The following is a 19,251-nucleotide window of genomic DNA, read 5'->3' on the forward strand; positions in this document are numbered from 1 at the left end:
CCCCTCTCCAATCAATTACCCCCTGCCCAGAATCTACCCCCATGTGTGATCCCTGTGCCACGTCCTGGACACCCCCACCCCCTTAATTAACCCTCTACCCCCCACGTCAAAATTGCTCCCCGCCTGGTACGATCCCCTCACGCCCTGGATCCCCCCCCACAGCTAACTACCCAGTACCCAGAATCCACCCCCGCTTCAAAATACCCCCACCCCCATGATCCCCTCCCCCTAGCCTGCACCCCCCGGGGCAGTCTGCTCCTCCCCCGCTCGCTCCCAGTGGTTCCTTCCCCGTCTCGCTCCAGCCCCTCGCTCCATCCAGCGCCGCCGCTCCGGAGCGAGCAGCCGGAGGGGCCCCTGCGCCCGAGCCGTGTGGACATGCTTCGGCAGCGGCGCTGAAGCCGGGCAGGGCGCGCAGGACACCCCCCGCCCGCCCCATTTGCCCCCCGCAGCCTCCGGGCCAGGAGCATGCGGCGGCTGCGGCTCTTGCTGCTCTGGGTGGCGAGTCTGGCGGATACTCGGGGCCAAGGTAAGGGGGGGGCTCGCCCCCACTCTTTTGTGTCCGCGAGGCGCGGGCTGGCGGGGGCGGAGGGGGAGTTTGCAAGTTGTTAGCGGCGGGAGGAGCGAGAGCACGAGGAGCAGGGGGGGGGGGCGATAGGGACAACCCCCCCCCCCAGCGCCCCACTAAAGCAACCCCCTTGCAAACGCGGGCCCTGATCCTGGCGTAACTCCGGTCGTGGCTCCGGATGGTTTAACCCCCTCCCGGGGAAGGGGGAGGGGGGCTCAGAACGCCCCCCCGTCCCACCGCTTCGGGGGGAAATCGGGGAGGGGGGTTGCGTCCGCTTGGATTTAAACCTGCGGGGGGGGGGTGTGTGAAAGCGGAGTCGCTTCCAATCCGCCGCCCCCCCTCGCCCCGCGTAAAATGCGGGGCGGGGGGGGGGGAATTCCCCGGCTGCTTCACTGCATTGAGGTTTTGTTGTTGCTCAGAGAAAAGTTTTGTGGCCCGAAGAGGGGGGGGGGCGCCCGGAAGGCTGAGGGGGGAAGGGAAGAAAAGGAGGCACAGCAGAGAGAAATCACACAGATGGCAGGGGAGGGGAGGGGGGCAGGAATGGGGAACGGGGGAGGGGCCTGGGAATGGCGTGGGGGGGGGGGGAGCGGGCTGCGAACTGAAATGCAAAAAGGGTGGGGGGATCTGAACCGTGTTTGTAGGACCCGGGCTGGCCAGGCCCTGGCGGGGTGCGGGGGGGGCGCTGATTTCCCGTGAATCTTCCCCCCCTTCCCGCCTGGGGAGTGGCCAGCAGGCCGAACCGCTGGCTGGGGAGTGGCTGGGGTTGTCCTGGTGGCAGGAGCCTTCCAGGGAGGGGGAGCTCGTGTCTGGGACGGCTGGAAGTTGGGGGGCTTTGTGACTGGCTGGCCTGGACATCCACGTGCCCCCTCCTGGCTCTGCCTTCCTGGGCATCTCTGCTGCCTTGTGCCCACAGGACAGGGGGGCGGTGTCTGGGGCAGGGGCCCCTTGGCTGGGACTCCCAGGTACTGGAGAGGGCAGGGGTGTGTGTGTGTGTGTGTGTGTGTGTGTGTGTGTGTGTGGTGGGGGGCTGGGAGGGTGTGGGGTTGGGGGGAAGATGCCCAGAGCCAAAGCAGCAACTTCAGATGTCTTCCCCCAGGAAGGCCTGACTCTGGAGGCTTCTGGCTAATAAGGCTGCAGGGGGTTGTTTATCTGGCTGGGAGCAAGGACCTGTGGAGCTGAAAGATTCAGGCTTGGTCCTTCCTTAGACAGCTGAGCTGTCTCTGAGGGACATGGAGGGACCCTAGGCTGCCACTGGGGGGAGAGAAAGCCCAGCCCCCCCAGGGCAGGCTCACCCACCAGGCTCTAGGCACTTGGGGTGTGGGAGTGATGGAGCCTGGCCGGTGCTCATCCTGCCTGGGAGCTGTTATGTCTGGTTGCATTTGTGGTCCCCGGTTGCACCAGGAGCTGTGCAGAGGCTGGGGAGATGGTCCCTGCCCCAGAGCACTCACAGGACAAAACCCGTAGGCCCGTGTTACGGAGAGGGCAGGGACCAGGCCAGGAGAAGCTTGCCTGAGAGCCCAGCCCCAACTGAGCCCTGCCCTCCCAAGTTTCAGGCTAGTGGCTCAGCCAGGCTGCCCTCTCTCCAGCTGCTGGTTGCTTGGCAGGCCCAGGGGTGGAATGAATTGGCTGGTTCTGGACTGTTGCAGGAATGGGGACTGGACTGTTGCAGGAATGTCATCACCTCTTGGGGCAAAATAATCCCCACCAAAGGGGAGCAGGAGCCTGGTTCCCAGTGCTGGGCTGGAGGGGTTCCTCCACAAGGGGATGAAATGCCCAAAGGGGCCAGTTTGCAAAGGTCCCTGGCCCTGCCAGCATCCTTGCGTCTGCAGGCCCCTCCTGCTACAACACTCATGGGTGGTGGTGGTGGGGGGCATTGCTAAAGCACTGGGAAGAAAATAAGACAAACAGGGTTTTAGGAGGGAAAAAAGCCTCTTAGACGGCAAGATCTTGGTGGTGATGGGGGGCTGGATAAATACATCTCCTCCTCCCCCGCCCTTCCCTTGCAAGGCTCTGGGAACCACCAGGGGTCTTCACTTAAATCCAAGGAACAAAAGCTGCAGCTTCCCGCCCCCCCCTGCAGCCGGTGACATGTGGATTTAATTGGAGAGAAGGTGGCCGTTATGCTGAGGGGGGTGTTTCAGGAGAGTGAGCAGAAACATTTCCCTTTTCAAAATCTAACTCTTGGAAAGCAGTGGGAGGGGGCCAAATGGTTGAGTCGGATTTATTCCTGCGGAAGGGCTGATCCAGAGGCTGGCTTATATCTTTGCCTGGGGGGGGAATACCCTTAGGAGAGCAAATGGCTTCGGAGGGTGGGAAGGGTTTAGGAAGCTGGATTCTAGGAAGAGGGGGCTTGGGACTGGAGTTGATTCCCTTTTGAATGACTCCCCTCCCCCACTTTTGTCCCTGCTCCCCCCTACGCCACATGATGCGATGAGACCCGCTTGTGTTATTTCCCCAGGGTGTGCAGGGGGATTCTTGTAAGTTTCTCATGCGGTTCCCCCCCCCCGCCCTTAGAAAGTTGTTTGGATGGATCAGTCTGGGGCAGGAGGGTGGTTCCTTCAAGGCTGGGGGGTGGGAGGGTGGTTGGGGAAAGAGATTGTTTTTCCCTCCCGAAGGAGATGATCATAAATGAGTGTGATAGCTGGAGGGGGAGGGGTGGTGTATGGGGGGTGGAGGCTGTGCCATTCATGTGGTCTGAAGGCACCCCCACCCCTTGCCCACAGCTGTTGAATGGGTTTCATCATTCTTCATTTCTCACTAAATAATTTTCGGTCTCTTATCTAAATGAAAGCCATTATTCTCCGCCCCATTTCAATCACTCCTGGTGATTGTGCCTCACACTGAAATATTTATTCATTTTCCCGGGGATTCGTTTTCTCTTTCTCCCAGGGGTTAGGGGTTTTTTTGCTCCCCTTTCCCTTCCTTTCAGGGAAGTGCTGCGAAATCACAACAGCGAAGCCTGCGGCTTATCAGAAGTGTGAGCTGGGGGCGGGGGAAATGTCACCCCATGAGGGTGGGAGGTGGCAGGCGTGCGGTTTTGGAGGGAGGGGTATGAGGAGGTAGATGATGGAGCCTGGCAATATCTGGGGTGAGGGGATAGTGGGTTTCCCAGATACCTCCCCTAACAGAAAGACGCAGGCCAAACGCTTGGTCCTGCACCCCCAGGGTGTAGCTTGCCCCATGCAACAGGGCCGGTGGCAGTAAAGTGCTCACTGATCTCTTGTCATGTGTCTCCCCCTAGGCACTTTGCATCTTGAAAGTGGAAGCTGATTGGGAGCTGGGACTCCTGGGCTCTGTCTCCCGCTTTGAGCGGGGAATGGGGGCTAGTGGGTAGTGCCAGGCGGGCTTGGAGCAAGGAAAGAGCCTTGGGTCCCTTTTCTGGTGTGCTGTGTCTGGCCTGCGTTCCTTACGTTGGTAGAACTGCCTCCCCTCTGGTATCTAGGCCTTGTGCCTGTCTAGGAAATGACGATAAAGATAAACCTCTCTCCTGGATGGCTGGGAGGTCTGAGGCTATGTTGTGAGCCCCAGCCAGCGACACCTGAGAAGAGAAAGGTTACAGACCTCACAGTCCCATTCTGCCTGGGCTTTGCCCTCTCCTCCAGCCTCAGTGGACAAGCCTGTGCCTGTGCATTTAATCCTCATCCCATCCTTCGTAACCCCCAACTTGGCTTCCCTTAGTGAAGACCAGGGTGCCATCCCTGGCCTCAGTTAGGATGGAGTTGCTAGGACTGGCGCATAGCAGGATAAATCCTTGAAAGACAGACAGACAGACAGAAAGGGGGGTGGGTAAATTGAATGTATCTCATTGTTTACTCTGCTGTTCTCATCAGTCAGTGAGTACATTACTAGTGAGTCTGATTTAGACAGACAGATGAGGTGGGAGGGGTTAGACAGATGGAGGGACGGACAGATACATAGATAGATAAGAGTATATGGGGCTAGATAGAGGGATAGGTACGGAGATGGACAGAGGCTGAAATAGGGTGTGTGGGATGGATGGATGTGGTGGGGTGTGGCTGGATGGTTAGAGGGTGACGTGGGGGGCTGGATTTAGGGATGTGTAGGTGGTAAGGGGAGTAGCGTGCATTGGGGTGGTTGGAGGGGCTGGCTGTTGGCTGGTTTGGTGGAGGAGTGTTCACAGGAATGGAGAGTTAAAGGGCTGCATAAGGAGATGGTCAGAATCTACAGTGCTAAGGGCAGTATAAGTGGTAGCCAGAGGGATACTAACGAGGATGGATGGGCAGGTGGGTTGGGAGGCGGATGATGGATGGACGGAGGGGTGGTAGAGCAGACAGACTGATGGGTGTGGATGGACAGAGAGATGAGAATGTGGATTGATGGATGGACATTGCAGCGTTAGTGCAGATAGACAGGCAGAGGAGCTGAGGTGCAGGTGGACAGAGGCAGTGCAGACAGACAGACAAAGGGCTGAGGTGCAGGTGGACAGAGGCAGTGCAGACAGACAGATGGGGTGGAGGTGGAGGTGGACAGAGGCAGTGCAGACGGACAGACACGGGGTGGGCGTGTGGCTGGACAGGCAGTGCAGACGGACGGACAGAGGGTGGATAGCCCGCCTCTGCCTGGAGAAGCGTTGAGCCAGCAGGACACGATTTCCAGTCCTGTGCAGATTTCACGCCCGGGGAGAGCTCGTGCACCTCCGCTCCTCTGCCCCCCAGGCACGGCCTCTGCGTTGCTGGCTCCCTCCCCCCACGCCCACATCCCTACGCGCCGCCAGACACCCCCCAGCGAGCAGCAGGTAAATATTGTGAGCGGCGCTGGCGGTAATAGCAGATTGATTAGTGCTGTGTAAAAACTCTGCTGCGCCCCCCCCCCCCCCCCCCCGCCACACACACCCACGCGCGCCGGCTGCTCCAGGGACCACTTCTTTGCCAGCCTCCTGCCTTCATGCGGCCTCATATAGCCTGGCCTGTCCACCCCACCTGGGGGGGTGGGGGCAGGGGACACTAGGGCAAGTGACTTCCCTTAGCAGCCCTGGCGGCCAGCACAGGGCTGAGCAGGGAGAGCCCCCTCAGCCAGCCGACCTCTATGGGGACAGGAGGAATACAAGGTGGTGTGGGGGGGGGGTGCTCTGCATCCACCCGTCTGTCTGTTCTCTGTCCGTGTGCCTGTCATGGCTGTCTCACTCAGCTTGCAGGCGGGGTGGAGGGAAAGGGGGATGTGTCATGCCCGGAGTATATTTCCTGCCCCGGTGATGTGTGGGGGTGATGTGACACTGCCCAGGCCTCCTTCTCCCAGGTAGCCCGTCGATGGGGCATGCAGGCTGCAAACTTTCCCATCTCTCCGTGGCCTGGTAGGTCTGCTGGAGCTGTTCCCTAGCCCCCTGCCTCCAGGACCTTGCTGTTGAGCCCCCCACACCCCCCCACACAACGCCTCCCACCCAGCACAGATAAGGAGGAGGATGAAGCCAACAGGTCCTCTGGCCTTGTCCTCACTGCGTGAGCAGCACCAGCCTCCAGTTGCCCTGTCCAGCCCTCTGACTCTGGCAGGGGCTCAGTGCCCTTTGCTGGCTGGTGTGGAGTTCCCCTACCTCCACCCCTCTGTATTTTTGACTCCGGCCCCTGGTGGCGTTTTCCACTCCCTCTCCAGGGCTGCCTCAGGGCCGGCCTTTCTCCTCCCACCCTGGTGCATAGGCCACTCGCGCCCTGCTGGAACCATGGGCCCGTCTGCGTTTCCAGATCAATTCCGTCGGCTGCAGGCATGCGCCTGGGCCCTCTCTGCCAGCCTCCATGCACCAGGGTCTGCTGCCAAAAGGCCAGAGCCCTGTATTTCCTTGGGCTGTTCCCCTACTGCATAGGTCTGCCTTACTCAGCTGCAGCGCCTCCCTTTCCCTGCCGAAACAGAGGTGGGGAGGGCTGTGTTCCCAGCCCCTTCCTGCATTTACAGCCCAAGCAGGGAAGTGACTTGTCCCAGGTCACACAGCAGGTCAGTGGTGGAGCAGGGACCAGAACCTGCCTTGTCAGGGAGCCCAGTGAGCACCTACCCATAGGCCCTATTGCTTTTTGCAGCAGCAGCATCATGGGAGTGGCTGTGAAAAAGGACGCCCCTCCCAACACCCAGGTGACTCCGAGCAGGCCCAGGCACCAATGGAGTGAGGGGAGCAGGGTGACCGGTGTCTGGTTTGGACGTAACACCTGGTCAGCCATGCCATCTGGGCCGTTGGTTGTCTGGCTGGCAGTGCCGCATCCCTGCCCGGCTCCAGGGTCAGGCAGCAGCCGGCATGTCTGGCTCCTAGGGGCGGCCAGAGGGGAGGGGTGTCTGCATGTTGCCCCACCCCCTGCCTGCAGGCAGAGATCCCATTGGCTGGAGCAGAGCATGGGGAGGAGCTAGTGTGACTGGCAAGCGCAGAGCGGGGGCACGGGGTGCCCACTTCCCTCCTGCCGCCCGGCGCGCTTCTTGTGGCGCTCCTGACATGGCTGAGCTGGAGGCGCAGGGCCTCCCTGCCCTGCCCTGCCGTGAGCCCGTCTGTGTGTGACCCCGCAGGCGCTGAGACCGGGGCCCAGGGAGAGGGAAGTCTCTGCTCTACAGCCTCGGCTGAGAGCCAGCTGGCCTCTAGCTCACGTGGTAGAGCACAGGGCTATAGCCCCTACGGCCGCAGGGTCGATCCCTTCTGCGGACAGCCCAGGACTGTCTGCGTTACATGTCTGTTGCCCCATTGCTGGCACCCCGGACTCGAGGGATGGGAGTCCCTGTGTCTGAGCGCTGGGAATGTGGCTGCATCCCTCTCAGTCCCAATGCCCCTTCATCCCTCCCTGCATCTGACCCACAGTCACTGCATCTGTCCCTGTCCCAACACCCCCATCACTGCATCCCTCCCATCCCACAGCCCCACACCCCCATGAGTCTTGTTCACCTCTGTACGCTGCTGCACTCCCATTACATCTCTACACACCCCTCCGCTTCCCACATCCTCCTGCACCTGTGGCCTTCTGAAGTACCCACACCTTCCTCTCTCCTTCACTGCCTGCCATCACCCCACCTTGCTTTCATCCTTGGCCTCTGTCCCACCTCCCACCCCATCTTTTCCCCTCCAGCTTTCACCCCCTTCCCAGCTGGGTGATTTAGGCAGTCCCTGGAAGAGTGTGCAGAAGAGTGTCTCTGTGTAGGCAAGTGTGTGCATGGTGACACTGTAAGTGTGTAAAAGACTTTGTGTCTTTGTGTAGGGGTGTGTGTGGACTGCCGTGTATGTGAGTACAATTTACAGTCTCGCTCTCTGACTTTTGTCCTTTTGCTGGCTTGTTCATGAAAAGTCGATGGCATGAAATATGTGCACGGTCATTTCATCGCAGAGATCAAAAAGAGAAGGGAGCTCTGAAAGGAAAGTGTCATTGGTTAGCAGGGGCCATGGCGTTGCTGAGCTCTGGCAGAGGAGCCAGTGTATCGTACATTTCCTGCCACCTTTGTCCAGCTGTGTTAGAAACACTTGCGTGCAGATTCTTTCTAGACATATGTCCAGCACCTACCGCCCTGGAGCTCTGATTTAGCTGGGGTTTCTAGGCCCCAGCCAAGAACTGTAATATTAACTCATGTGGAAGTGTGTGTCAGTACACACTAGCTTCGCACCTACGAATACCCATGTGATCTGCATGCAGGTGCAGGGGTCAGTTTCTACAGCTGAATTTATCCAGGTGTCTGGACAGGGTGCATGTTGTGGTTGTGCACTGTGGTTTCGTATGTCGGCTGCAGGAGTGGGCCTACATGGCCCCAGTCTGGCTGTGATAATGCCCAGTCCTCGTTCCACACCGAACATCACAATAACTTCAGTGAAGTAGAACCCTGGAGCTGGTTACAAAAAAATGGGAAGAGGCGAGGGGAAGAGTCAGGAATTCCACCTTTGTGGAATTTTGTGGTTTGAATTCTTTCACTGCCAGCTCTAACCCTTGGCCTTCAGCACTGGCCCTCTGACCATGCCAAGTCTGGTTAACAGGCTTTTTGGATTCCAGCAGGTTCAGCCTAGGGCCTAATTCTTGTGCACAAGTCTCTGCACCAGAAATGGTGCCCCCTTAGCATGATGGGGTTTTGCACCATCTTTGCATGGGTGCAAATCAGAAATGACATGCTGCCAAAGCCAATGCATGTTATGCCATTGATTTCAACAGGAGCGGGGTGGAACCCTAAGACAGCCTAATCTAGCTAAGAGATAGTGTGGTCTAGTGGCGAGAGCTTGACTCTGTTTACAGCCCTGACACTGACTTGCTGGGTGACCTTGGGTAAGTCACTTAGCCACACAGGTGTCAGTTTCGCTATCTGTAACCTGGGATACCGATGCATGCATTGCTGTGAAGCTGGTGGGTGTCTGCTCCTCCACAGGAACTAAGCACAGGCCTTGTTATTTACTTAGAGGTTAATCAATTTAATGTCAGGGATGCCCTGCCCTGAATGGCGTTTAGCAACACTATTCGAGCCATCCACAGTCCACCGTTTCTCCCTGTGTGAAGAGGCTCAGGGTTGCAAGGAAACTCTTGTCTGTCTGGGTGTGGGCATGTGCAAAGTGTAGGGAATCTGTGGAACTCCCTGCAGCAGGAAAAGCAGCAACTGAGTCTAGGACAGGCAGGAGGATGCGGGGGTTGCTGAGTGCAGAACAAGAGTGCTGAAAGATTCCTGGCCACGAAATTCTTGGGAATCCTCTTTGCCAGGGAAGCAGAAGGAACCTGTCGTTCAGGGCACTTTGAACACGTAGCTGGGGGTGGGAGCTTAGGGAAGGATCCTTCATCAACTGCGGGGAGATCAGACACATGGTGGTTATGCCCCCGTATGCCAGTCTGCAGAAAAGGACCATTAAACTAAGATATTTTACGTTGCAGAGCTACACGAAGGGACTTTAGTGTCACTGGGAATCAGGTCCCAAGGCTGTTCCAATAGTGAGGAGACAATTAAAAGGGCCCTCCACGCTCATGTGTCAAAGGCACATGGTGATTGTCCACCCCTGCCACTCTGATAGGGTGCAGTTAGCTGAGGGCACCCAGGGCCAAGTGGAAAAGGGGGTCTTTAGATTTCATGAACACTCACAGCCTTCTTGCGTGGCTGTGAAATTGCTGCCGTGCTTCACCCCAGAGGTGGCCACATTTCAGTGTCAGGAATCCTCACACAGCCCTTGCTTCATGCTTTTAAACAGCTGCAGCGTTCACCCCAGAGGTGGCCATATTTCAGCATCGGGGAGCAACCCCCATACAGTCTTGCTTTAAAACAGCTGCTGCACTCCACCCCAGAGGTGGCTGCAGTCTGGCAGTGGGAGACGCAATCCCAGCTGGCAGTGCATGCTTTGTGAAACACATCGTGGTTGTGAGATTGCCCTTGCACCAGGGCTTGTGCTGCCCCAAGGTGCAGGAGACTGGATGCCAGCAACAATGGCCCCCGCCTGCGAAAGCAAGCCTGCTGTGGAGCACACCTGGTGGCTCAGAAGTCTCAGGCTGGCTCGGTGCTGGCCCTGTTGAGAAGGGAGGATTTGAGCTAATAGTGGGTGAACCCTGGCCGTGCGGGGGCTGACCCAGCAAATTCTGTCCCCTGCCCTGCGTCACAGGCAAGAGATTTCTTGCTCCTCTGCCCATTTTAATATCCTGGGGAGCCTCCTCTCCCACCTGGATCGCCGGCACTCCGGCCCTCCCCAGCCCCTGCGCTCAAAGCCATGTAGGAAATGGGGATCTTGAGCGGGACCGGCTGGGGCCTTCAGCGATTAAAGGGCTCAAGTGCTGGGGAAGATGGAGCAGAGGCTGCTGCGCAGTTTGGCTCTCGCGGCCCTGTGCTCTCGCTCGCACAGTTGCTCAAGATCCTGTGGTTGCTCCATGGAGCTCTGCAGAGCCGGCGTGCTCGCTTGCTCCCCCGGCCCAGTGATCTCGCTCACTCGCTTCTTTGGCAGGCCTGTCACTCACCCCTTTGCTCCCCAAGCCAGTGTTCTTCCTCCCCTGTGCTTGCTGAGCTGGCGCACGTTAGCCTGGGCTTGCTCACCTGCTCTGTTGCTCGGCCTGTTGGCTTGCTTGAGGGCCTCTTTCTGTCCTTGGGCCCTGTTGTCAGTCCTGTGGGTGACTCTGCAGCCTCTCTTACAGGGTTGCCCTCATGTCCTTTGATTCTTTTTGCCTGAGAGGGCAGTGAAAGAAAGAAAGCAGGAAGTGCCACCTTGGAGACCATGTTTCATCAGCATCAAGGGCACCAGCTGTGGCAAAGTTTGTATGTCTGTTGCAAGAAATCATAAATGCCCCTCTGTGTGTCATAAGTCCTATAGTGCTAGCAGCTAGGGGAGATTCCCCACTAGTCCCCGTGCTAGGCCTCCTTTCAGTGTAGACTTGCTGATGCCTAAGGAGCCCAGACTCCCTGACTGCACAGTGAATATGGGGCAGTCGGGGCACTGAGGCCTGGCTGGATGTGCACCACCAATAGAAGCACAGGCTGCCAGCTGTGGGCACTCTGCTCATGAACTGAGCAGCACCTGACTCTCTCCTGGGCGGCCACCCGAGCACTCAGCTTACAGAGGACACCGGTCCCTTCCGTGCTCCTTTGAAATCAAGCCCCTTCTTGTTCCTCTGCTGTCCTAGCCCATTCCCTGGGTTGCCTCAGGTGAATCTAGATTTTTATGCAGCAAAAAGCCCCCGTCAGCTGCAATGCCCTGTGAAGCCTGGCAGGGAAGCAGCTAATAAGCCGTGGGCACAGGAGCGACAGAAGGGGGGCAGATAGATGCACTTGGTTGCGAGCAGTGCTAACAGGTTCCCTCTGGACTGAGGCCTGGGGAAACATGACTTCCCCAGAGTAGAAATCCATGTAGTGTCAAATATCGTTATCCCCAGGCACGTCAAGGGAGGGCACGCGGGTGAACAAGGAGGCCGGCATGGAGTGACGTGCACGTGGGTATGGCCGATCAGCTGGGCGCGAAAGAGCGCCCGGGGAGATGGCAGCTTGCAATCCACTTCCCCACCTAGCGGTGAGTTTCCCCAGAGTCCCCCTCTCCGATTTTACCACCCAGCACACAAGCAGGCAGAGGAGGGTACCCAAGGGAAAGCCAGTGGAATGGATTTCTAAGGCTGTTAACTATTAATCACGCTTTGCCCTTCTCTGGTGCCTGCCAGCCAGGGAGATCAAAGCTCTTCGCAACCCTTAGTGATTGTGCCCAGGAGCTGGGTAAAGATTTACAGATGGGGAAACTGAGGCATGAGGCAGAGATGTGTCTCACCCCAGCTGGCAGAGTCAAGAGTGGAACCCAGCAGTCTTGACCCTGCCTCTGGAGCCCCCATGGTCTAACCGTTAGCCCACATTCTCTCCCAGAGCTGGGAGTTAAACCCAGGAGCTGGAAGCAGTTTTCCTGTCCCGTGGAAGGGTTGGAGATTGTGAAGTATTTCCTGTTCTGCATTGGGACCAGCGTTCCCACTAACTTTTTCCATCCATGAGCAGAATAAGTTCTGCTAGGTGCACAGAGGCATGTGTGGATGTGCACCACCCATGGAAACACACACTGCTGGCTCTGGGCGCTCTGCTAATCAGCTGGGCAGCACCTGAATCTCTCTTGGGCAACTGCCCCAGCGCTCAGCTGACAGGGCATGCTGGTTGGCACCTTTAACTATTGTTCACAGAGAGCTAGGAAGAGAGGGAGACAGACCCAGCCCAGGACAGCCAAGAATCTGGTGTTTGGATGTTCATGCAAGATGGAGGAGAACACAGGGTCAGGTCCCTGTTCTTCCTGACACAGAGGAGGGACTGGCACCTAGCTGTCCTGTTTATATGTGCACACCTGTGCCTACCTAGGAACATACATGTGGCACGTGCGCACACACACACACACACACACACAGAAGGATGTACCGGGGCTCTCCAACAGGTCCACCCCATTTGCATACTCCTTCCTATGCGGAGCCGTGCCCCCTTGCACATAGATAATGCTGCCTGTAGGAGGGCACATCTGTCCAGCCTGCAGCACCCCACTGCCCCCTCTCCCCGACTGCTGGTCCTGGTAACTCAGGGATTATAGCTAACTCTCCATAAAGATCCCCCTAATTGCTGCCTTTCCTCAGGTTTTATCATCAAAGCCTCCGTTATTCCCTCTCCAGCCTCCTTTTCTTTTTATTATCTCTTAATTAATCACTCTGGCTTTCACACTTAGCCGATAATTATGGTCTCCTGGGCACCCGGCTCATTTTCATAACCTCCTGCTCTGAGTGGAGAGTGGGCGAGAGAATAGAGGAGACAGGAGGGAGGGAGGAAAAAGGAGAGACGAAGGGATGGGGCCTCATGTCGCCCTCTACAGGCCGCAGCTCACAGAGGATAAGGGACCTACTACTGCTGCAGCTCACAGGGATGCCAAGCCACATGCTTGAGCTGAAGCCCTCTACAATCAGCTGAGTTAGTTTGGCAGACCCTGGGCTGGGCCCTGCAGCCAGAGGCCCCACTGGTTTCAGCCTGGGTGTATGGAGCCCCGGGGGAGGGGTGCAGGCAGGGTATGGGATGCGATGGCTGAGCCGACCCAGGGCAGGCAGAGCCTGTTACCCAGATGCCTGGACAAACTGTGAGCTGGAAGGGAAATGTGGGAGGAGACGCAGCAGCACCCCACTTCCTCTGTGCCCTGCCACTGTTGAGAGTCCAGTCCTGCTTCGAGCAAGGGGCGAGTGACTCCCCAGGAAAGCTCTTAGCCAGGGCAGGGCTGGAGGCAGCAGGGTCTAGTGAGTAGGACAGTGGCCTGGGAGGCTGAGTGCTGGCCCTGCTGTGTGACTTGGGGCAAGTTGTTCCTGTGCCTCTTTGTGCCTCAGTTTCCCTTCTTAAATGATGAGCTTTAGTGTGACGGGACCATCCTTTGTCTTACCCAGAACCAGCACTTTGGGACGCAGGTTTGATACACTTTGGCCTTTCCATGGTGCAAGGAACAGATAATAGTAATCAGCTGTCTAGCCTATTTAGTGGATAAGCTCTCTGGGGCAGGGCGATGTCTCTGGCAAACCCTGGCACAGCCCAGGAGAGGGAGCGGCCGGATCCGTCGGCATGACACTGTTGCAAAAGAAGCAGCCTGATTCTGGGATGTGTTCACAGGAGTGGCATAAGCAAGGCTTGAGAAGTCATTCTTCCGCTCTACTCCATGCTGATTAGGCTGCAACTGGAGTAGTGTGTCCAGTTCTGGGCACCGCATTTCAGGAAAGATATGAAGAAATGGCAGAAGGTCCAGAGAAGAGCAACAAAAATGCTTTCAACATGACCTCGGAGGGAAGACTGAGAGAACTGGGTTGGTTTAGTTTGGAAAAGAGAAGACAGAGAGGGGACATAACAGCTTTCAAGTGCAAGTTGAATCTCTCTAGTCTGGCACTCTCTTGTCCAGCAACATCCGTATTCTGGCATGATGTTAGCCGGATGACCACTAATCAGGGGTGTGGACAAGTTTCCCACGCTCCCCATAACTTTGTTTCATGCCACCAGTCCTGGCTGTCATGTTCTGTGCTGTTATTTAGTCATAATTTATCCAAATGCCTTCTGAGAGCCCAGTAGGCAGTGCATGTGCTGGTAATGCTGTTCGACAACACTGACCTCCCATGATCCAGCCAGCTCTCAATATTTTCAAGTCATAACATGACTCCGGGAGCTGGTGTTTTTGCTAAAAAAAAAAGGTGTCATGGGTGTGTGTTTCCCACTTTGCTGGAAATGCAGAGGGGATGAGTTGTGATAGCCTCTACCTCTGAACGTCTTTTAGCCTACGTTATAGTAGCTCATGCTTTTAGTTCTGGATGCATGTGGTGGTTCGTTCCCTGTGTGACAGCCAAGAGGGCGGCTGTCACAGCTGCATGATTTAAAAAAGAAAAAAAAATCCACAATTTAGTGAAAGCAGTTTAAGACCCGCTCCCAGAACTGCATTATCTGTCAGTGTCAGCATCCAAAACACCAGACATGGGTGGGAATTTCTCTGTGGAACTTTTTTTTGGCCAGAAAATGCAAATATGTCAAGAATGAAACTTTTTGCAGGAAAGGGGACAGGTCTGACACACACATGTGGCTCTGCAAAGCTTGGAAGTGGTCAAAACATTTTCAAAATGACAAATTCTGGTTTGCCCTTCGAAAGGGCTGGTGGGTTTGCAATAGAAGCTCTTTTCCCATTTATTCTTTACATAAAAAATATAAAATGGTTGAAAAGTCCGAAGGAAACATTTCCAAATGAGTGGCATAAAATGTTTTGATCGTCAGATCGTGACGATTTTTGCAATTTCAACATTTCATCTCTGCAGGGTGGGAAGAATTCTGAGTTAAATGTTTGCAGGTCCTGGTGGCCTTTGCCAACCATAACAATGCAGTTTTCTCTCATGTTTTTTTCTCTGTCTTTTTCTTCTATCAGTTACTTTTCTGTGTTATTTGCCAGATCTGAAGAAGTGGGTCTGTCCCACGAAAGCTCACCACCTAATAGATACCGTTAGTTAGTTTTTAAGGTGCATAAATACCGTTAGTTAGTTTTTAAGGTGTTACAGGACTGCTTGCTTGCTTTGATGCAGAGCTGGTGTGTTTAGGTGAGAGAAAGAGTACATCTCAGTCCTTCGCCCTCTGACCTGGGGTCTCCTGGCTCTCTGGACTATGCTGACAAGGAGCTTACGTTACCTGTGCTGGGGGAAGTGGTGAGTTATGCTCATAGGAGACACAATTAAGCATGGATGAACTCAGAGCAGGGAGCAGCTTGCCTTGACTTTAACAGGGTTCAAAGAAGAACTAGAGAACTCATGGAGGTCCAATGGCTAGTAGCCAGGAAGGGTCCAAATGGTGTTCCTGGCCTCTGTTTGTCAGAGGCTGGAAACGGATATCAGGAGAGGGATCGCTTTGGTGATTCCCTCTTCTGTTCACTCCTTCTGGGGCACCTGGCACTGGCCACTGTTGGCAGGTGGGACACTGGCCTAGATGGACCTTTGGTCTGACCCAGTGTGGCTGTTCTTATGTTCTCATGTTGACTGTACGCTGGTGCAAATGGCTGCAAAGCAAGAGAGACTCCAACCCAGAAACCTCAAGAATGTTCTCATGTGCGCCCAGTCCCCCTCCCTGCTCCTGGCAGGGTAAAGGGGCCTTAAAGTGAGCGTGGCTATAATTTACCTGCAATTCAGGTCCACCACACCACACTGCCAGAGCCCTGTCCAGAGGTCTAGGTGTCCATCAGCCCTCTGGGCTGAGCAGAATTCCATGTTCCTGTCACCAACAGCTTGAGTGAGAGCGGACTGTTCTTTGTCTGTCAGCCAGCTGTCCGTCTGTCTGCCCTTCCCTGACACTCCAGGCTCGAATCTCACTGGATGGTGGGCAGGAGCTCTGGCAAGTGGAAAGGGGCCCCAAAGCGGGAACGGGGCCTCTCGATTGTACGTCACAGTGTTGCAAGTGGGGGTGTACCTGGGAGGCCTGTTTTACTTGCCCTCCACCTGTATCTCCCAGGCTTGCTGTATTTGGGAAAACAAAATAAGAGGCGAGAGAGACTGTAGTGAAAGGAAAAGGGGGAAACTTTTATTTCTCATCTGAGAGCAGTTGTATGCCTTGGAGGGGTTTCCATAGAAACAGCACAGAAAGGGAGATAGGCAAAATGTGTGTGTGCGCATGTGGGGCGGGCATCGGAGTGAGTGTTTAAAGGCATGAGAAAACCCATTCAGAGGCAATTAAGTAACAGACAGCAGGTTCCATAGGCACTGCCATTGCGACTGGATCCAAACCTTTTCTCTCCCACCCTCCCTGAAGCAATCAAGTCCTTGAATGAATGAATGAATGAAGGCAGGCTCTGTCCTCGCTCTCCTCCACCATCCCAGGGGTGCTGCATAAGAAGCACCTGGATGTGGGGAGAGAGGATCAGAACCTTTGTTCTTTGCATATTTACCAACCAGCGCGGCCCACTGGAGCTAAAGGAGGACTCCCTCGGCAGGCTGCAGTAGTAGGTCTTTTACCTTCTCTGTGGGCTGGCCACTAGAGGAGGCTACAAAAGGTAAGGCCTAATGCCCAGATCCCTGGAAATGCACCAGTCCTCAATTCTGGCCCCAAAGGGCAGCCAGAGCCATGCCAGCAGCCGCATCCCTTTGGAATGCCTGCAGTTGGGGGTTTTGGCCTCAGAAGCTCAAGGACCCCCTTCCCAGCTGGTGGGGTGGGCTTCTTCTAGCCCCCTTGCAAGACCTGGTGGGACCCTGCTGTGGCCCTGCATAGAGATAAAACACCATGTGGCTCATCAGATGGGATGGGGGGCATGAAACTTCTGATGTCACAGTGAGTCAAAAGCTTCCCAAGAACAAAGCCGGGCTAGTTTCCATGCCCCAGGGGAATGCATTTTCCTAACTCCGTAGTGGTGAGCAACTCTGAGCCTCATTAACCCTTTGAGGAGAGAGGTAGCTGAGTTCTCTCTGTTTTATTACTTGCTGGTGATGAAACTACCACTTGGTAAATAAAAGCTCCCAACAACATAAAGCGGATTTTCCAGAGGGCTGGGTGAATTGGCCAGTCTTCAGTCTTGCAAACAGTTATGCGTGGGCAGCACTTCACTGAGGGGCAGCCCAGTAGACCTTGCAAAGGAGTAAGAGGGTGGTTCAGTAGCAATGCTCCTAGCCTGTGGTGGGCTTGGTCCCACACGTGCTGCATTTCAGATCTAGGGCCTTTTGTTAAGTGCAAATTAAATCAATGCCATTTTGTGCATATGGAGAGGACACGTCAGGTGCTGATCTCTGGTCGAAACCAGCCCCATGGAGCTGGGGCAGAGCTGATGTTCTTTGCGTGGCTTTTGCTGCTGTGCCCATGGATGTGGGACAGATGGAATCTGCCTGGGAGAAGCAAGCAGGGCTCAGTACAGAACGTGTGGCGACAGGACTCTGGGGCTCTATCCCTTGCCCTGCCACCGAGTGGCTGCATCAGCCTGGGCAAGTTGCTGCATCTCCCTGTGCCTTGGGGCTGGTCGGCACATAAATTTCAGGTCTGTGTAGCTCCTGCGTACAGGCTGGGGTGAATTCTACAGCCTGGAGTGCCGCCAGTAGAAGGCTCAGGAGGCTTCTGTTGAAGCCCACTCCTCTGTTTTCCTGTAGCGAAGGAAAAACCCCTTCCGGCAGCATACGCCGCATCTACCCTGTGGGGTTGGGCTGGTGAAGGTAGTGCACCGGGGCTGTGCCCCTCTCATCCCCGATGTGCAGACAAGCCCTCGCTTCCCCATTCCCTCTGGGTGGAATACATTTTGTTTTCTGCACCCAGGCATACGTGAATGTGCACCACCCATAGAAACACACGCTGCTGGCGCTGGGTGCTCCGCCAATGGGCTGGGTGGCAGCCGAATAGCTCCTGGGCAGCCGCCTAAGTGCTTAGTTCACGGGGAACATTGGTTGCGGTGTGAGATTGCTCAGGGGCCCAACCCCCACCCCAGAGGTAGACGTTCCAGGTCCACAGGCTGCACTCTACATTGGGGGGGGGGGGCGACATATGGGGTGGGGGGTTATTTCAGGTCCAACTCTTGATTGTAGAGCTCAGCTGATTCTCCCCGTCTGTCTGGGAGATGCTTTAGACCTTGCTCGCTCTTTCCTCTTTCCTTCATGATCCCCTCAACCCCCAGCTCTGTCTCCCTGGGGTCAGAATCTAGCTGCTTTTCTGTCCCCCAACTGCTCCCCTCCCCCACCCGACACCTTGCTCCTCTCCCTGTAAAGCTAAAGGATCAAGGAGAAGTTGGGGGAGGGGCTCCTTAAACCCGGTCTTGGGGCGGGGTTGCCGCTTTCTCTGTTGGGGGGCTGCTTGCGTTCAGAAGGTGTGGGTGGGAGTGGAGAGGCCGGGGCTTTGATTCCTGCCTGGCAGACGACAAGGCTCAGGGGACTGGGTTGGGGAGTTTCTTTCATGTTGTTCAAGGCTTGGAACAAAAGGGGTCTCTGAGCTAGTAAGGAGCTGGGTGAGCCGGGAACTGGGATCAGGACCGCCCTGTGGGATGATGGAGCCACAGCAGAGAGTGGGGCGGGGGGGACGACAGAGACGTGGCAGGCCTGGAGGCAGAGGCTCATCAGCTAGCATTTCCATGACAGCAGGGCCAGAGAGGAGGCAGAGGAGAGACAGAAGGACCAGGACAGACAGACAGGCTTGCCAAGATGGGATCAGAGACAATCTTGAGGTGGCTCTGCCCCCTGCCAGCAGCACCCCTGTATGCAGGGAGACCTGGTGTTCAGGGGTCGCCCAGCCGGGCTACGGACTTGGACAAGGCTGGGATGGAGCTGGGTCCTGTGCCCCACGTAGGTTTCAGTGTGTCCTCCCCTCTGCTGTAATGAGGGCCAGGGTTTGGTGGGGCTAACCGAATATGAGTCACCTGGGTTATGAGCGTCACTGGCTCTGCCCACCCCTCCCCACTGAGAGGCTGGCTAGCCTGAGGCTGTGGTTGGGTGGTGGTTCTGTGTGTCAGCATGCCTCAGCATTATCATAATCAGGGCTGTGAGTTCAAATCCGCATGCTTCTACTGGTGTTCTTATGCCCTGCTAAGACAGGGAGAGTGGTAAGAAGAGAACTCCGAGGCTATAAGAAACCAGCAGGGGTGAGCAAACTTCTTACATCAGGCCCCACTTTTCATCCCTGAGAGGAGCTGCCACCCACGTTGTGCACCCTGGTGCTAAGAGATCTGGATGCAGCTTGTTCCCTTGAGCTGCAGATGTTGTATAACCCACACACCTAAGGGGTGGGTCACTGTCCCCTGTTGTGGCACCTAAGCCACTTACAGAGAAAGAATAAGTCTGCTTAGCAGCAGC

General features: G+C 56.1%; 1 protein-coding gene across 1 annotated transcript in view; it reads left to right on the top strand.

The window, feature by feature from the left end:
• The first annotated feature begins 347 nt into the window (after positions 1-347).
• Positions 348-19,251, top strand: part of KIRREL1 (kirre like nephrin family adhesion molecule 1) — a 92,874-nt gene continuing 73,970 nt past the window's right edge. The window contains exon 1 of the mRNA XM_074981077.1: positions 348-526. Coding sequence (XP_074837178.1) covers positions 466-526 — 61 coding nt within the window. The 5' untranslated portion in view covers positions 348-465. The remainder of the gene's footprint in view (positions 527-19,251) is intronic.

This window comes from Carettochelys insculpta, chromosome 30 (genome assembly GCF_033958435.1).
Source record: "Carettochelys insculpta isolate YL-2023 chromosome 30, ASM3395843v1, whole genome shotgun sequence".
In the NCBI taxonomy this organism is placed as follows: domain Eukaryota; kingdom Metazoa; phylum Chordata; order Testudines; family Carettochelyidae; genus Carettochelys; species Carettochelys insculpta.